This window comes from Vigna unguiculata, chromosome 7 (assembly GCF_037176805.1).
Source record: "Vigna unguiculata cultivar grain cowpea cultivar isolate G323 ecotype 2 chromosome 7, ASM3717680v1, whole genome shotgun sequence".
In the NCBI taxonomy this organism is placed as follows: domain Eukaryota; kingdom Viridiplantae; phylum Streptophyta; class Magnoliopsida; order Fabales; family Fabaceae; genus Vigna; species Vigna unguiculata.
In genome coordinates this window covers 41,868,113-41,883,021 of record NC_140798.1, presented here as the reverse complement: position 1 = coordinate 41,883,021, position 14,909 = coordinate 41,868,113, and the positions used below count along the sequence as shown (strand labels likewise).

Sequence of the window (14,909 nt, the reverse complement as noted above, 5' to 3'; positions counted from 1 at the left end):
AATTGCATTTGGAAGAGTAGGATCCGCTTCCTATGTGTTTGTTTGTTAGCATTTTACACTATCACTCCTTTTTCCTTCTTCCTTCTTCTTCTCTTTTTTTTTTTTTTTGAGTATTCAATTCCATTTTCTCATTCCTCCTTCTTTCGATTCTCCTTCATCGAATAATACAGTTCTTTTGCCCATAACCAAACTTTATGCAACCTGTCAATGGACATTTACAGAACAATTTCTTTTTTTTTGTGGATTTTTTCTTGAAAAGAGGATCGCAAGAAGGATCTTCTCTTTAAAGGTAAAACTATCCTGTGATGGATGTTGCTTTATTTTATCTTTTCATCCCTAACCTTCAATTGCTGTTATCGATGGATGTTTGGATTTTTTTATTGCTGTGATTAACAATGGGGAATGCCTTACCCGAGTTTTGTTGGCTGGGATATTAGGTTTGAATCAAAGTACCGAATTAAGAAGATTCACAACCACTTTTCCCTGAATTTTTCTTGCTCATCAGAACCAACCAGGTTCCACTCTCAATTTTTGTTGTTTTATGAAAGAATGTTACTAGTCTAAATTCAGAAGAATGTGATTTACATGATAACAATAAAATAGTGATTATTAAATAAAGAGAAAAAAAATAACTTGTATATTGATAGTATAAAGAAATGTTTGCTGTTTCTTATGTTTATTAATTTTTATAATAGTTATCTTAAGAGTTATTATATCTCTTATAATTAATGTTTAATTGGTTAATTGTAATTCTTTCTACACTCACTGTATATAAACATAATTTTATTAAAAATTAATGATTGAGTTAAAATTATTTTTAAATTTTGATTCTTAGTTTTATGTACCAGGCTAATCTTAATACATAATCTAATAAGAATGCTTCTTCATGATATTAGTATAATATTAGTATAATATTAGTATAATATTAGTATAATATTAGCTAATAAGATTATGTCATAATATAATAGTATGTTTAGTATAATAAGAGCATGTTTGGACAAGCTTCATCGTAACTATTTATAAAAAATATAAGAAAATTTGAAATGAATATATTATATCAAAATTATAATTAATATAAACAATAACGATTTTATAAATATTATTTTTATATAATTTTAATTTCAATTTATATATAAATAAATTTTAGCTTATAAATTTTTTTTTCTCTATTGACCAATCTAATATGGCATGTAAGTTGTATAACTTTTACCTTCATTCCAAACTTCTACCATCATTCCAAGACGCGCTGTTGTTTAATTATAAATGAAAGTTGTCTGATTAGAACTACGAACAACAACAGTGTGTCTAATTAGAACTACGAACAACAGTGTGCCTTAATTTTTCTATATATTAAAGTTGACTTATACACAAATTGAAAACAAAAAAATCAGAAAAAGAATATAAAAGGACTTTTATAGATTATGCATAAATTGATTTTAGTTTATAAAACAGTTAATTTAGTTTTGTTTTCATCTTTCTTTCCTAGAAAGAATTCATGAAATTTCTTCAAATATACTGTTATAATACTAGCAAGTATGTATAATGGAATACATAAGAATTTAGTCGTACTATATCAAATTGAACCCGTGTGCTTGGTTTGATGCAGATGTTTAATAGACGGTATATTCATATGGCTTCTTATTCATTAATGAGAGCGGACAACGTTGCTTGTATTAATATGAATGCTTCGACATTTTTGTACTGGCAGCGAACATACTAGGCTAGGAAGAGAGCACCCGAGTTATAACTCCATTGAGTAACGGTACATTGATCGGGTACGTAGGATTCTATGTTGGTGTAAGTTGGGTTGATGTCATGGTGTGCATCTGATTTAAATATTCATTGTCAACGGAGCTGCTTATGATGTGAAATGCTTTGCTACTTATTATTGTTATAAGTTGTTCTAATTTACTTTGGATGCATTCAACCCTGCATTTGCAGAGAGAGATGGTTGCCTTCGGAAAAAAGTTGAAAGAAAGACAAATTCAAGAATGGCAAGGGTATGTTTTTGCTCGTGTTGTCTGCCTATGGTTTCATTTTTACGCATGGTCATGATGTTGACTTTTAATTTAGATATTACATAAACTACAAATTAATGAAGAAACGAGTTAAGCAGTACGCTCAACAAATACAACTTGAAACACTAGATCGCCGCCATGTACTTAAGGATTTCTCGAGAATGCTGGATAATCAGGTCCGTTCCCATCGTTGACTGTATGATTTTTATTTTAGTCAGTGACCTTTTAACATTACGAAATTTGAGTCTTTTACTCAATTTAGATTCTGGTTTTGGATATGGGTAAAGGGATCGTATTCAGTCTGTTGTGTTGTAGTGTGTTTCACTCACTTCCTTTGTCAATTCAGATTGAAAAGACTGTCCTTTTCCTGTTGGAACAACAAGGGCTTTTAGCAAGTAGGATAGCAAAGCTCGGAGAGGAACATGAAGTTATTCAGCAGGAGCCTCGTTTAAACAGAATAGCTGAACTACGAGAAGCTTATAGAGCAGTGGGACAAGAGCTATTGAAGCTTCTCTTCTTTGTGGAAGTCAATGCTGTTGGTTTGCGTAAGATATTGAAGAAGTTTGAGAAACGCTTAGGCTACAAATTTACTGATTACTATGTTAAAACTCGGGCAAATCATCCTTACTCCCAGCTTCAACAAGTGTTCAAGCATGTGGTAATATGTTAAGTTCAAACACAAATTTGCGTTTGGACCTCTGCTGAATAAAATGCATCGCTAAAACAAACTAAAACTTTTTTTTTCTTCCTACAAATGAACATTGACTGACAGATCCGAACTTGCAGGGAGTTGGAGCTGTTGTTGGAGCTTTATCCCGCAACCTTCATGAACTTCAGAAGAATGAGGAAAGTCAAGGGAGCTTCTTATCAATTTATGATCAGCCTACTCTTCCCCTTCAGGTTTTTTCTACACTGACTTTGTTCATCATCTGATGTTAAGTTTCATGATTTCCGTCAATGTTTTCAGGAAAGTTTTAGTAGCTGCCTTGGAAGTAACACAAGTTTGGTGATTTTCCATCTTAATTACTTGGTCTTACTTATTTTCAGGATCCTGTTATTGATTCAATAAGAGCAGCGGTTGATAGGTTAAGTAATTCAACCAACTTCCTTAACTTTTTGGGGAAGCATGCACTTATTGTGGATGAGGAGCTAACAATACCTGTTGATGAACATGTTGATGATCAAAAATATCATTTTATGTCTCTTTTCCTAAACTTGGCAAACACATTTTTATATATGGTCAATACATATATTATAGTCCCTACTGCAGATGATTACTCTATGAGCCTTGGAGCAGCACCAACGGTTTGTGGTATTGTGATCGGGGCAATGGCAGTTGCACAGGTGTTTTCCTCAGTGTACTTTAGTGCGTGGTCAAATAAATCATACTTCAGACCTCTAGTATTCAGTAGCATAGTTCTTTTTCTCGGCAATGCCATGTATGCCATGGCATATGATCTTAATTCGATATGGGTTCTCTTATTTGGTCGTCTTTTATGTGGGTAGGTAATTTTGTATCTTTTACTTGCTTTCATTACTTGATGACCATAAATTTTGACTTTGCAGCATCATTTTATTTTGGGGAAGTATTATAACACTGTTTTGGGTCTAGTATCATAACCATTGTTGGTATCCAGAAGGAGACTAATGTAATTTGCATTTTACATTCTTAGTATAAAAACATATTTAGCATCTTGTATAAATATTGCCTACCATCATGAATGATTGGTGCCATTTTACGTTTCCCTTAATACTGAAGCTGTGGATATGTGAAGATACTAGTCAGATTAAGACTGAGATCCATTCATAAACGTCTGATTTTAATTGCAGATTTGGTTCTGCCAGAGCTGTTAATCGACGTTATATTAGTGATTGTGTACCTCTAAAAATCCGCATGCAAGCATCGGCAGGTTTTGTTAGTGCCAGTGCTCTAGGAATGGCCTGTGGTCCGGCGTTAGCCGGCTTACTACAGATCGACTTTCGGATTTTCAATATTACATTTAATCAAGACACCTTGCCAGGGTGGGTTATGACTGTTGCTTGGCTCCTATATCTAGCGTGGTTGTCGATCGCTTTCAAGGAACCTTCTCGTGGGATTGAAGAGAATCAAACACCACATCAATCCAATACTGGTACCAAACTCACATTACATCTTCCCTTTGCTGATTATTTATATTTTTCTACTGTGTCCTTACAAGACTGGTTGTCTGCATTAATCCTCTGATTTCATTTCTGGGTCCTACTATTTTTTATATTGACTGGATTGTTTGCCCTTTAAGTGATGACAGTCAATACTGAATATTTCATTAGTGACACTGGTATTTGTTTATACTTTTGACCACTGTCAAAATAAATCTAAAACAGTAAAATATCACATTCTTCCTCGTCAAAGGAAATGGAGATTGATGCATATATTGATTATTGATGCATCCAGTTTTTTAATATCTCTGTCTTTTGCTTCATACTTTACGAAGCACATGTATTGTCAGACCAGACCCTGTCTTCCTCAGAAGCTTTATAAAACTTTGTTGCTGTACTGCTACCCTGTGTAGTATTTTTTGAACCTTCCAAACACCACAATGACGTACTGAATAGATCAAATAAGGATATGAAAAAGAAATTAACAATAAAAACTGTAAAATCGTTGGAAAATATTTACCTGGAAGGCTATCTCTGGTGAATTGACAAATCTGCTGCCGAAATGTAATACTTCTGGCACTAAAGACTAACGAGCCGTCTCTAAAAATTAGAGTGTGTCTCTGTGTTCCGAGAGAATTTATAGAAAAACATCTAAAACCACATTTTCCTTACTTTATAATATCATAATTCAAGGGTAATCTATATGTTTGTTCATTCTTTTAAACTAAAACAATTGAAAATGACAGTTCTTTTTCTTGTACTAATAGAAAACAGTGCACTTGAAAAAGGCTTAAGACATCCATTGCTCACCAGTTCAGAAAATAAGGTAGATGAAAATGCTGACCAGGATAATGATGATAGTGAAGAAGCTCCAAAAGAATCTCGTCAGCCAGCCAATTCAATTGGAGCAGCGTATAGACTCCTTACACCTTGTGTAAAGGTTTGAGAACAATTCTAAATGTTACAGTTTCAACTCAAAATGTTGGATTTCCATCATAGATTATGAGAATTATGCGTGTTAATCTCTGTTAAATTTAACTTTTCACATTCAGCTTATTGTTGTTTTAGATTATTTAGAAGTGTGAAATCTTTGGTGTACAGTTTGTTTGATATCACAATTCACAAAGTTCCAAGTGAAAACCAAATAAAGGTTTTTCAGCTGACCAACGTTATGTAACATCTCAGGTTCAGTTATTGATATATTTCATGCTAAAGTATGCAATGGAGATTTTACTATCAGAATCTAGTGTCGTCACGACATACTACTTCAATTGGACAACAAGCACGGTTTCCGTTTTTCTTGCTTGCCTTGGCTTGACTGTTCTTCCTGTCAACATCGTTGTTGGAAGTTATATAAGCAATATGTTCGAGGACAGGTAACGTGTAGAAAACCTATGCAGAAAGAGATGCATGACAAATTGATAACACATTTTGGATTTTAATACTTGAGAAAATGATAAAAGCAATTATAGAGATCCAATCCAAGAGATAAATATTTTCACTTATCCACTAACATTAAAATTGTTGATACTATCCATCTACACACTAAGAGATCCTCTTTCTATTTGATCGTTTTGTAGGCAAATTCTGTTGGCATCAGAAATTATGGTTTTCTTAGGCATACTCTTCAGCTTCAATGTAATTGTTCCATACTCTGAGCCACAGTATGTCTGTTCGGGGCTGCTTATGTTTGTTTCTGCTGAAGTACTTGAAGGTAAGATCTTAGACTAAATATTGAGAGAGAAAAATATATTTAGATTTTAAAAAAGGAAAGAGCAAAAAGCATGTCAACATGGAACATGATGAAAACATATTGGGGTCATTGATCGTTACGATGTTTGACAATGATTTATGCTTTACAGGCGTCAACTTGTCACTTCTTTCACGAGTTATGTCATCAAGGCTTTCTCGTGGAACCTACAATGGAGGGCTTTTGTCGACAGAGGCCGGGACACTTGCACGAGTGATTGCAGATGCGACCATTACTCTTGCTGGCTATGTGGGTGTGAGTAGGCTCCTCAACATCACCCTCATTCCTTCCTTCTTCATTTGCGTAGTTTCCATATTTGCAACTTGCTACACCTACAATTCTTTATATTGATTACGCCTCTTGTATGTTTTAAGAAACTTCCTCACCAACTTCTTTTCTCCCTTCCAATTTTGATCTATCAACTTCTTCAAGCTCCATGAGGTAGTGAAACAGTAGTTAGGCTGTCCAATGTAAATTCTTCAGTTCCATGGATTCCTCATGTATCTACAATGGTCATTATTATTCACAATACATACAATATAAGACGCATGCCATTTTTATTACTATTTTTATACTCTGCACTTTACATTATTTTTCTCCCTCAGATATTACTTTTTTAAATGTTTTTCTTTTTTAATTTCATTTACTTATATTCTGAAATTAAGTTCTTTAGTGTGTTCATTTAAAAAAATCAAGTTTTTCTTCGTGTGTTTTACAAAAGTGAAATGTGTTTGAATACAAAGAAAGAATACAAGCAATAAAAAATCATATCAGCAAACCTAAAAAAACTGATACCTAATAGAAAATCATAACAAAAAATCTAACAAAAAAAACTGAAAGAATATATCAAGATATCTCTAACAATTTCTAAATCTAAGTTATTTATAGATTAAATCATTTTTGTGAGTACTAATAGTGTTAACTATGTGTCACATGTCAACAAGTGATTTTTTTGACTTTTTAAAATTTGTTTAAAATTTATTTTAAATTTTAAATTTTTTTTATGATTTAAAAAATAATTGTCACATATCAATCTGACGTTGTGCCACGTGATTGAAACAATGTGATGTGGCAGTGGTAGTGTTAGGTGACACTATTGCATGTGAAAAATCTCGATATAATCCTTGTATGTGTTATTTTGTCTCAATTTGGTGCCAATTTTTTTAAAACTGAATCAATTTCATTCCTATATCAAATTTAAATTTTGTATAAATTTTACAATGGTATTTTTATTATAATTTATATTTTTAACAAATCTAAGTTTATTTAAATGTATATTTTGCATTGAATTTTATTTAAATTTTATTTTAAATATTTATATATCTATAATTTATAGATAAATGTTAGAGTTACTTTAAAAATAAAAACTTTATAAATTCAAATATAAAATTTTAAAATAATTTTATAACAATTTAAAATAAATAAATTTATTTAAAATTTTACAATTTATAAAGTTGTTATTTTAAAACCAACTCTAACCTTTGTCTATAAATTATTGATATATAAATATTTAAAACAATATTTAAATAAATTTTAATGTAAAATAAAAACTTAATCTTGTTAGAATTATCATTGTGACATTTATACAAAGGTAGAATTTTATCTCAATTTAAATAGGGACTAAAATTGATTCAGTTTTAAAAAGATTTGCACCAAATTGAAACAAAAGAACAAATACCACTGACATTGTCACATTATATTGTCTCTGCTATGTGGCGCAACGTCGGGTTGACACGTGACAATTATTTTTTTTAAAGGAAATTATAAAGAAAAATAAAAAAAAAAAATCATGTGCTAACACGTGACACATAATTAACACATTAGTGTACTACTAACGGAAATGATCTAATTACAACGACTTTTTTAAAATAGGGATCAACTGAGTCAAATAAAGAAAATTGCTACATACTTAAGATTTCGTTATGGAGACCTTTGGAATGATTTAACCTTATTTATATTTGAAATTTTTTTTTTGTGTTTTTTCTCTTAAACTTCGTCTACGAATTTTAAAAAAAATGGAAATTTGGTCATTCTAAACTGTGTAAACGATAAAAATTATCACTAAATATTAAGTTTGAATATGACTAAAAATTAAATTCATATATTTTTAAATTTTGGCGGATTAATGTATGAATTCAGAAATATATAGACCAAAACCAATTTAAAATATATGAACACATGCAAACATCCTTTCTTTTATATTTTTCTTATCTGTATCAATTGTATATATAATTTTAAATGATTTTTCTCTATATAGACATACATAACATGAAATATTTGTCAGTAATTCTATGAGGATTTTGTTTGTAGCTTGTCATGTAATTATACGTGTAGGAACAATATGTAACTTTTGTATAAAGAGGTGAATAATCAATTCAATTGAGTAATAGTTGATCAGTAGAAGTGTTATACATTGAGTCGAGTTGACTCACTATTAAACTAATTTAATTTGGATTACTTTTTAATGAGTTAAATGTGTTGTAATTTTATACGACTTAATATTCATTAAAAGATAAAGTATGTGAGATTGATTCAATTAAATATATTTTATTTTTCAATGTTTATATATTTATTATAACAAACAATAACATTATAAAAAGTTATTAACTTTAGTCTCCATTTTACATAAGTATAGTGTTAATACTTTCACAAAACACCATAATTAGGAAGTGAAATTATAAATAATATTATAAAGAAAAAAATATTAATTATATAATTGAATAAAAAATAAATTAAACATTCAAATTTGAATCTTCTCAAATGAGATTCTAATCATACAAATAAAATAAAATATCAACTTTTAGTCTCTATTTTACTATAGTGTTAATACTTTCACAAAACACTAAATATAATTAGGAAGTGAAATTATAAATAATATTATAAAGAAAAAAATATTAATTATATAATTGAATAAAAAAATAAATTAAACATTTAAATTATTTGAAGCCTCTCGAATGAGATTCTAATTATAAAAATAAAATAAATTATTAATTTAAAAAAAATAATAAATAATCATAATAAAAAAATTATTAAAAAGGTCTTATTAAGTTAAGAATAACTAATATAAATTAGATTTTATAGAAATATATAGATAAGTATGATATTAAATAAAATTTAACTTAATAACCATTAATACAACTTTATTTTATTTAAAGGACAAAAATGTCCATAAATATTGTACAAGTGTGTTTAATATTTTATTTAATGTTCACAAATAAAAGTTAAAAATCAATTAAATAATAAAATAACTATATTTTAATGTTGCTAAAAATTAAATATAAGAAATTTTAAATTAACAAAAAAATCAACAAAAAAATAGTGTTAAACATATAAAAATTTTACCAAAAAAATTAATAATTAAAATATCAATTTGAGATTTCATTGAATTGTTTTTTTTGCTTTTTAGTAGAAATCTTACAAATTTCAAAGTCCTTATTTTGTATCAGAAAGTTATTCTCTAACAATTTAAAGGATACTTTTGTCTTTATAAAATTTGTTATGTGCATTTATACTATTTTAATTACTGTATTTAATTATTTCAGCTTTTAATGTAAAAATAGTAGTATCAAAGCACATTAATTATTTCTTAACCAGTGCTCTAAGGCCTTTAGGACAAGAGTCTGGATTCTCTGTTGAGTTTTTCTGTGTTATCCTCTGCTGAGTATTAAAAACACATTGTTCTGATACTTCAAAAATAATTTTAATATATTTTAAAATTAATGACTATAATGTATTTTGAAGATACAATAAAGGAACTAACAAAGAAAAATCATAAAAAAAATCCAAACTTCTTAGGATACTGTTTAACATTATTCTTATTAAAAAATACACAAAGAGTTGATGTAATAAATTATAAGTCAACTTACTCATACTCATTTAATCAAATTTAATTGATCTTATATACAAAAATTTATATATATATATATATATATATATATATATATATATATATATATATATTTAACTCAATTTATCTCAAATTCATAGTATGTGGGATTGACTCTGAGTTTAAAACCATTTTAAAACTTTATTTATCCTTACATATGCATAAAACCGAATTCAATGGCTAAAGAAGTTTACAAACAACGAAGAGCTGAATAAAGAAGCTCCTTTAGAAGGTATTACTTTATTGAGGCAGAAATCAAACACTGAAAAAGTTATGTCCATATCCAATCCAAGAAAGGACATGGGGAAGCGTGTTGAGTTACAAAATAATTAGATTAAATAAAGAATACCCAACACAGTAATAAAAGCTGGAATAGCTCAGTTGGTTAGAGCGTGTGGCTGTTAACCACAAGGTCGGAGGTTCAAGCCCTCCTTCTAGCGTTTTTTAATTTTTTTTTAATTCTTTTTAAATTTTTTTTTAATTTTCTTTAAATTCTTTTTAATTTTTTTTTGAATTTTTTTTAAATTCTTTTAAATTTTCTTTAAATTCTTTTTTATTTTGTTTATTTTTTTTAAATTTTTAAATTTTATTTTTATTTTTTAAAATTCTTTTAAAATTATTTATTTATTTTTTAAATATTTAATTTTTTTTAATTTTTTTAATATTTTATTTGTTTTTTAAATTTTTTTAAACTTTTTTTAAAATTTTTTTTCTTTTTTTTCATTCTCTTTTTTCAATTTTATTTTATTTTATTAAACTAAAACTACGTAATATTTCAATTTTTTTTTTTATTCTATTAAACTAAAACTACTGGGTTGGGAAATTTGAATCTACAACATGTGAGTATTTTCCTGGAGAGCAGCTCGTGAACTCCGTTTTCTTAAGTCAATTATGGGATGAAATCTGATTATGTGGGATCCACTCACTGTTTCAACTTGCATAGATGAATATAGTATTTTATTTTTCCACCTGTCTTTTCTTCTGTATTCCTCTGTGTTCAAAATAAAGTCCCTGTTTGCTAATTTATACTACTAACACTGCACCAATGCAATTTTTTATCAAATATCACGCTTAACAGTTCAATCAAATAGCACTTTATATAATATTTCCTAAAAATATATTTTCCTTCATAATTTGTTTTTATTCTGCCTCATTGTCCAGTAGTGTATCTTAAGCGAAGAGTGACACATGATAACCAAAATTTTATTTGCAACCCCCAACCCAACACTGAACAAGTTCACGGGACCATGAATGAAGAACCCGTGATCAAAACACTCTCGCTCACAGTCACAGCAGACAAAAGAATAGCAGCAACAAAGCAACTTAGCCACACGACAAAACTTCTTCCATGATGACAACGACCCTTTTGGATTCTTCCTCACTCTTTCCAACCAAACGCATCCCGTGACTTCAACAAACTTAAACAAATCCAACAATTCAAATTATAATCTAAGACCTTTTCCTGTTACATATCCGCCATTCAACTCTCAACTCAGCTCTTCCAGAAACTCAAATCATGGAACCCACCTTATTATGTTCTTCACAAAATTTTATCAAAATTAACAATTTTGAATATCATTGTAAATCAGATGTGTCAGTTTTATGCGTAGCCATCCATCATGTGCCTACAGTATGAAACGTCGCATTCTTGAGGTACATTATTGTTGTGCAGTGTCTTAGGAAAATGAAATACGACACACTTGTATTAAATCATCCAATTATCCAAATTATGGGATTCTCAAGAGAAAGGCAACAACTATATCTAATGAAGAAATGAGAATATTGGAATAATTTTCTTTAGAGGAGAACGAAAAGTCCACTTCATATCTATGAATCAAACTTTTTCTGTGGCTGTATTTCCGATTATATACTTGTATACTTCGTAGAAACCAAATAAAACAAAAACAGTTCATACGATAAAAGAAAATAACACTACAACGTTTGATCATCGTGTTTATCGGTCTCTATTATGTTTTGGATCTCGACACCCTCCGAATCAAAACCAAGAAGCAAAGCAAACGATACACCACAAAGAAGCTGATCAAGATGTACACGTTGGTCCACCTTTCACTCTCCTTAATCCCTCTCTTCTGTAGCACGTCAGCGCCGGTGATCATGCACTCTTCATTCTCTTGGTACCATATCAAACACTTTGTCAGCAAGCACGAGTACTCGTTGATGAGAAGAGCGTCAAGAGCATATTTGTACATGGACAAGAAGTGCATGAAGAGCCAGTACTTGGGCAAGCTATCCTTGGAGATAAAGTAACCGGAGAACAGAAAAAACGCCGCCAGAAGCACCGTCAAGAGGGAAGTTCCGGAGATATAGTTGGGTGCAAGAGAGCTCAAAAAGAGTACGAAGGAGTTTGCCATGAGAACTATGACCCAAATGACGAGGACAAAGTAAGCAAAAGAAAACCATGAAGCACAGAGGCCAACTAAGAAGTAAACCGGGATAGAATACATAACAGCAACAACGAACAAGTAGGGCAAGAAAACAAGCGTATTTGCAATGAGATGAGAAGAGAGCCTATAAACCCCACTGGAAGTTTCTCTTAATATGATAGGCCTCTCGTTGATGAAGATGGGAAGGGTTTCGGTGGTGGAAGATAAGAGAAAGGTGAGAGTGAAAGCAAACAGACCAAACCTTTTCTCGATCCCTTCTTTACCAAAACCTATGTTGATATAAATAGTTCCCAACACAAGCCCCACCAGAAGCGCTTCAGCAGTGTTGGTCAGAAGAAGTTGCCTTGTTCGGTAAATAATCTTCCAAAATCTGACGTAAAGAGTGAAAATCTCGTGCACCCTAGAGCTTTTATACATGATGCTCTCTCCACTGTTCCCTGTTCGTCCACCACCAGGAACCAAATTTACTGAACTTGAACTTGAACTTTCAGGCGACTCCGGAAGACTGGGTGGAGTGAGAGGTTTAATCTCATTCAAAATCTCCATGGCATATTCCAAGGCATTGAGTTGGTGAGGGACGGTGTAGCCATTGGAGTGCAAGAAGGCTTGCAAGGTGGCAACGGTTCCATGATGAACTACGGTTCCCTTGGAAAGCAGCAATATCCTGTCAATGCAGGAGAGGATCTTGAAGCTGGGTTGGTGGATGGAGAGGATGATGGTTCTGTTGCGAGAGAGGCAAGTTTGTTTGAGAATCTGCATGACTTTGAAGGCGGAAGTGCTGTCAAGCCCCGAGGTGGGTTCGTCGAGGAGTAGCACGGCGGGATCGTGGAGGAGGCTGAGACCGATGGAGACCCTTCTGCGTTCGCCGCCGGAGAGGCCGTGGGCGAGGCGCGTGTGGGCGAGATGGGAGAGGCGCAGTTGGGAAAGGAGTTGGGAGACGAGGGCGCGGAGGTTGGGGGCGGAGGGTTTGAGGAGGGTGGCGGCAAAGAGGAAGGTTTCGGAGACGGTGAGGAGAGGGAGGGAGTGGTCGTGTTGGGGGACGTAGGAGGAGAGCTTGCGAAAGGAGGAGGGGAGGAGAGGGGAAGAGTTGAGGGAGAGGGTGCCGTGGGAGGGGAGGGTGCGGGCGGCGAGGATGTCCAGGAGGGTGGACTTGCCGGCGCCGCTAGGGCCCACCACGGCGAGGATTTGGGAAGGGTGGGCGGTGAGGGAGACATCCTTGAGGATGTAGGCTGGAGGGGTGGTGGTGCAATGGTTGAAGAAGAGAGGCAGTCTGGTGGAGGAGGATTTGGTGTAGCATATCGAGGTGGCGGTTAGTGTGTAGGTTTTGGATGGTGGTGGCGGTGGCGGTGACGATTGGTGTTCCATGGAGGCGAGTGAGAGTGAGGATGGGTGGTGAGAAGTATGAAGGATGGGTTAATTTCCATTCCAGTGTTGTGTTGAAGAGTATAAGGATAATATAGAATGTGACAAAAGGGAAAAATAATTAAAAAAGTGTTGTGGTTAAGTGCATTGGCCTTTGGTGTTTGGATTATATTTTATTCTACTCAAAACAATTAGTAATGAAATAAATAGGTTGAATATCTATATTAATTAATGAGAACTCTCATATATTTTTACTCTCTTTTTGTAAGCTTTGGATTCACTTTTTTTATAAGATAAAATAACTAATGTAACTAAATATGTGGAATTAAGGTTAATTTAATTCTTGCAGTGACATCTATTATTAGTAGATTGATTTATTCTTGTTACACTAATGTTATTATTATTTATTTCATTGCTGCTTGTTTAATGCAATCAAGTCCATGTTAAGATAATTGCATTGGAAACACGCAAAACTTTCGTATAAAAGATCTTAATCTATTGTTTGCAATAAAAATATTATGTTTGCATTTATGAGTATCCATGATCACAAAGAAAAAGTTGTGATTTTATTTTAATTTCTGATTTAAATTAAAAATAAATAATCAAATCTAAAGAATTGAATATGTCATGCTCGATAATACAACTTTCAAGTTTGTGTCATGATGTGGGGAAAATTTATTTCTTTCTTGAAAAACAGTATATAAACTTTATTATTTACCCGGTCTACTTCCATACTTGTTTATTGAATGTTTTATTCTTAGTTCAAAATAACATTACATAGAGAATGATTTTTCTTTTTCTGAAAAAAAAAATGTCGGGAGAGAATAACGTCCTATATTAAGACAGAATATCAAGGAAAAAAGTGATAATAGAAAACATACATACATATAATACTATAATGTTCTACTTATTTAGTTTTAACAATAATGGGAGTTGAAATTAAAAGCACACAAAAAATAAAGTATCTGACAATCTTTCATTGCAACAAATTTTGTGTTTGAATGATTTTTCTCCGTAAATTAATTATTTGGATTCTCAAATTGTTTGGTAAAAACATTTGTCATAATTTATTTACGAAAAACATATGAATCTATGCATTACCTGGCTGTGCTTTAACACTCTCATTTATATTATTACGAGGCTTTTCTGAGAGGTGTATGTGCGGCTTAAGGAAAATCATGTGGCAAAGCTATAACTCAACTAGATATAGGAATTAGGAATACATATTTGGCCTCAGACATATTCGTTCACAGTTCAAATTTTTAACCAAATAGCAATAAGTCGAGGATTATAGTTATGTCGTCTTTAAATTGAAAGTTTTGATAAAAGGTTAAAAGAGAACAAAATAT

At 31.6% G+C, this 14,909-nt stretch overlaps 2 protein-coding genes and 1 non-coding gene across 5 annotated transcripts; 2 read left to right on the top strand and 1 right to left on the bottom strand.

The window, feature by feature from the left end:
- The first annotated feature begins 27 nt into the window (after nt 1-27).
- LOC114190743 (SPX domain-containing membrane protein At4g11810-like) lies at nt 28-6,473 on the top strand. 3 transcript variants are annotated; one of them, XM_028079744.2, is made up of 14 exons: nt 28-289; nt 438-515; nt 1,607-1,620; nt 1,709-1,775; nt 1,942-2,000; nt 2,074-2,194; nt 2,365-2,676; nt 2,805-2,918; nt 3,066-3,520; nt 3,849-4,150; nt 4,925-5,097; nt 5,343-5,533; nt 5,738-5,871; nt 6,020-6,473. In XM_028079744.2, exons 5-14 carry the CDS (start codon nt 1,948-1,950, stop codon nt 6,256-6,258), a joined length of 2,094 nt encoding a protein of 697 aa, XP_027935545.1. In that variant the 5' UTR covers nt 28-289; nt 438-515; nt 1,607-1,620; nt 1,709-1,775; nt 1,942-1,947; the 3' UTR covers nt 6,259-6,473. The 3 variants fall into 3 exon arrangements, with proteins under 3 accessions (XP_027935545.1, XP_027935546.1, XP_027935544.1); XM_028079745.2 differs by lacking the exon at nt 1,607-1,620; XM_028079743.2 differs by having other exon boundaries at nt 1,607-1,775.
- Nucleotides 6,474-10,159: 3,686 nt separating this feature from the next.
- Nucleotides 10,160-10,233, top strand: TRNAN-GUU (transfer RNA asparagine (anticodon GUU)). The gene has a single exon. It is a non-coding gene; the product is annotated as a tRNA-Asn (tRNA).
- Nucleotides 10,234-11,584: 1,351 nt separating this feature from the next.
- ABCG8 (ABC-2 type transporter family protein) lies at nt 11,585-13,683 on the bottom strand. Its single transcript, XM_028078282.2, has one exon. The coding sequence runs from the start codon at nt 13,561-13,563 to the stop codon at nt 11,761-11,763; it is 1,803 nt and encodes a 600-aa protein (XP_027934083.1). The 5' UTR covers nt 13,564-13,683; the 3' UTR covers nt 11,585-11,760.
- Between the last annotated feature and the right edge of the window lie 1,226 nt (nt 13,684-14,909).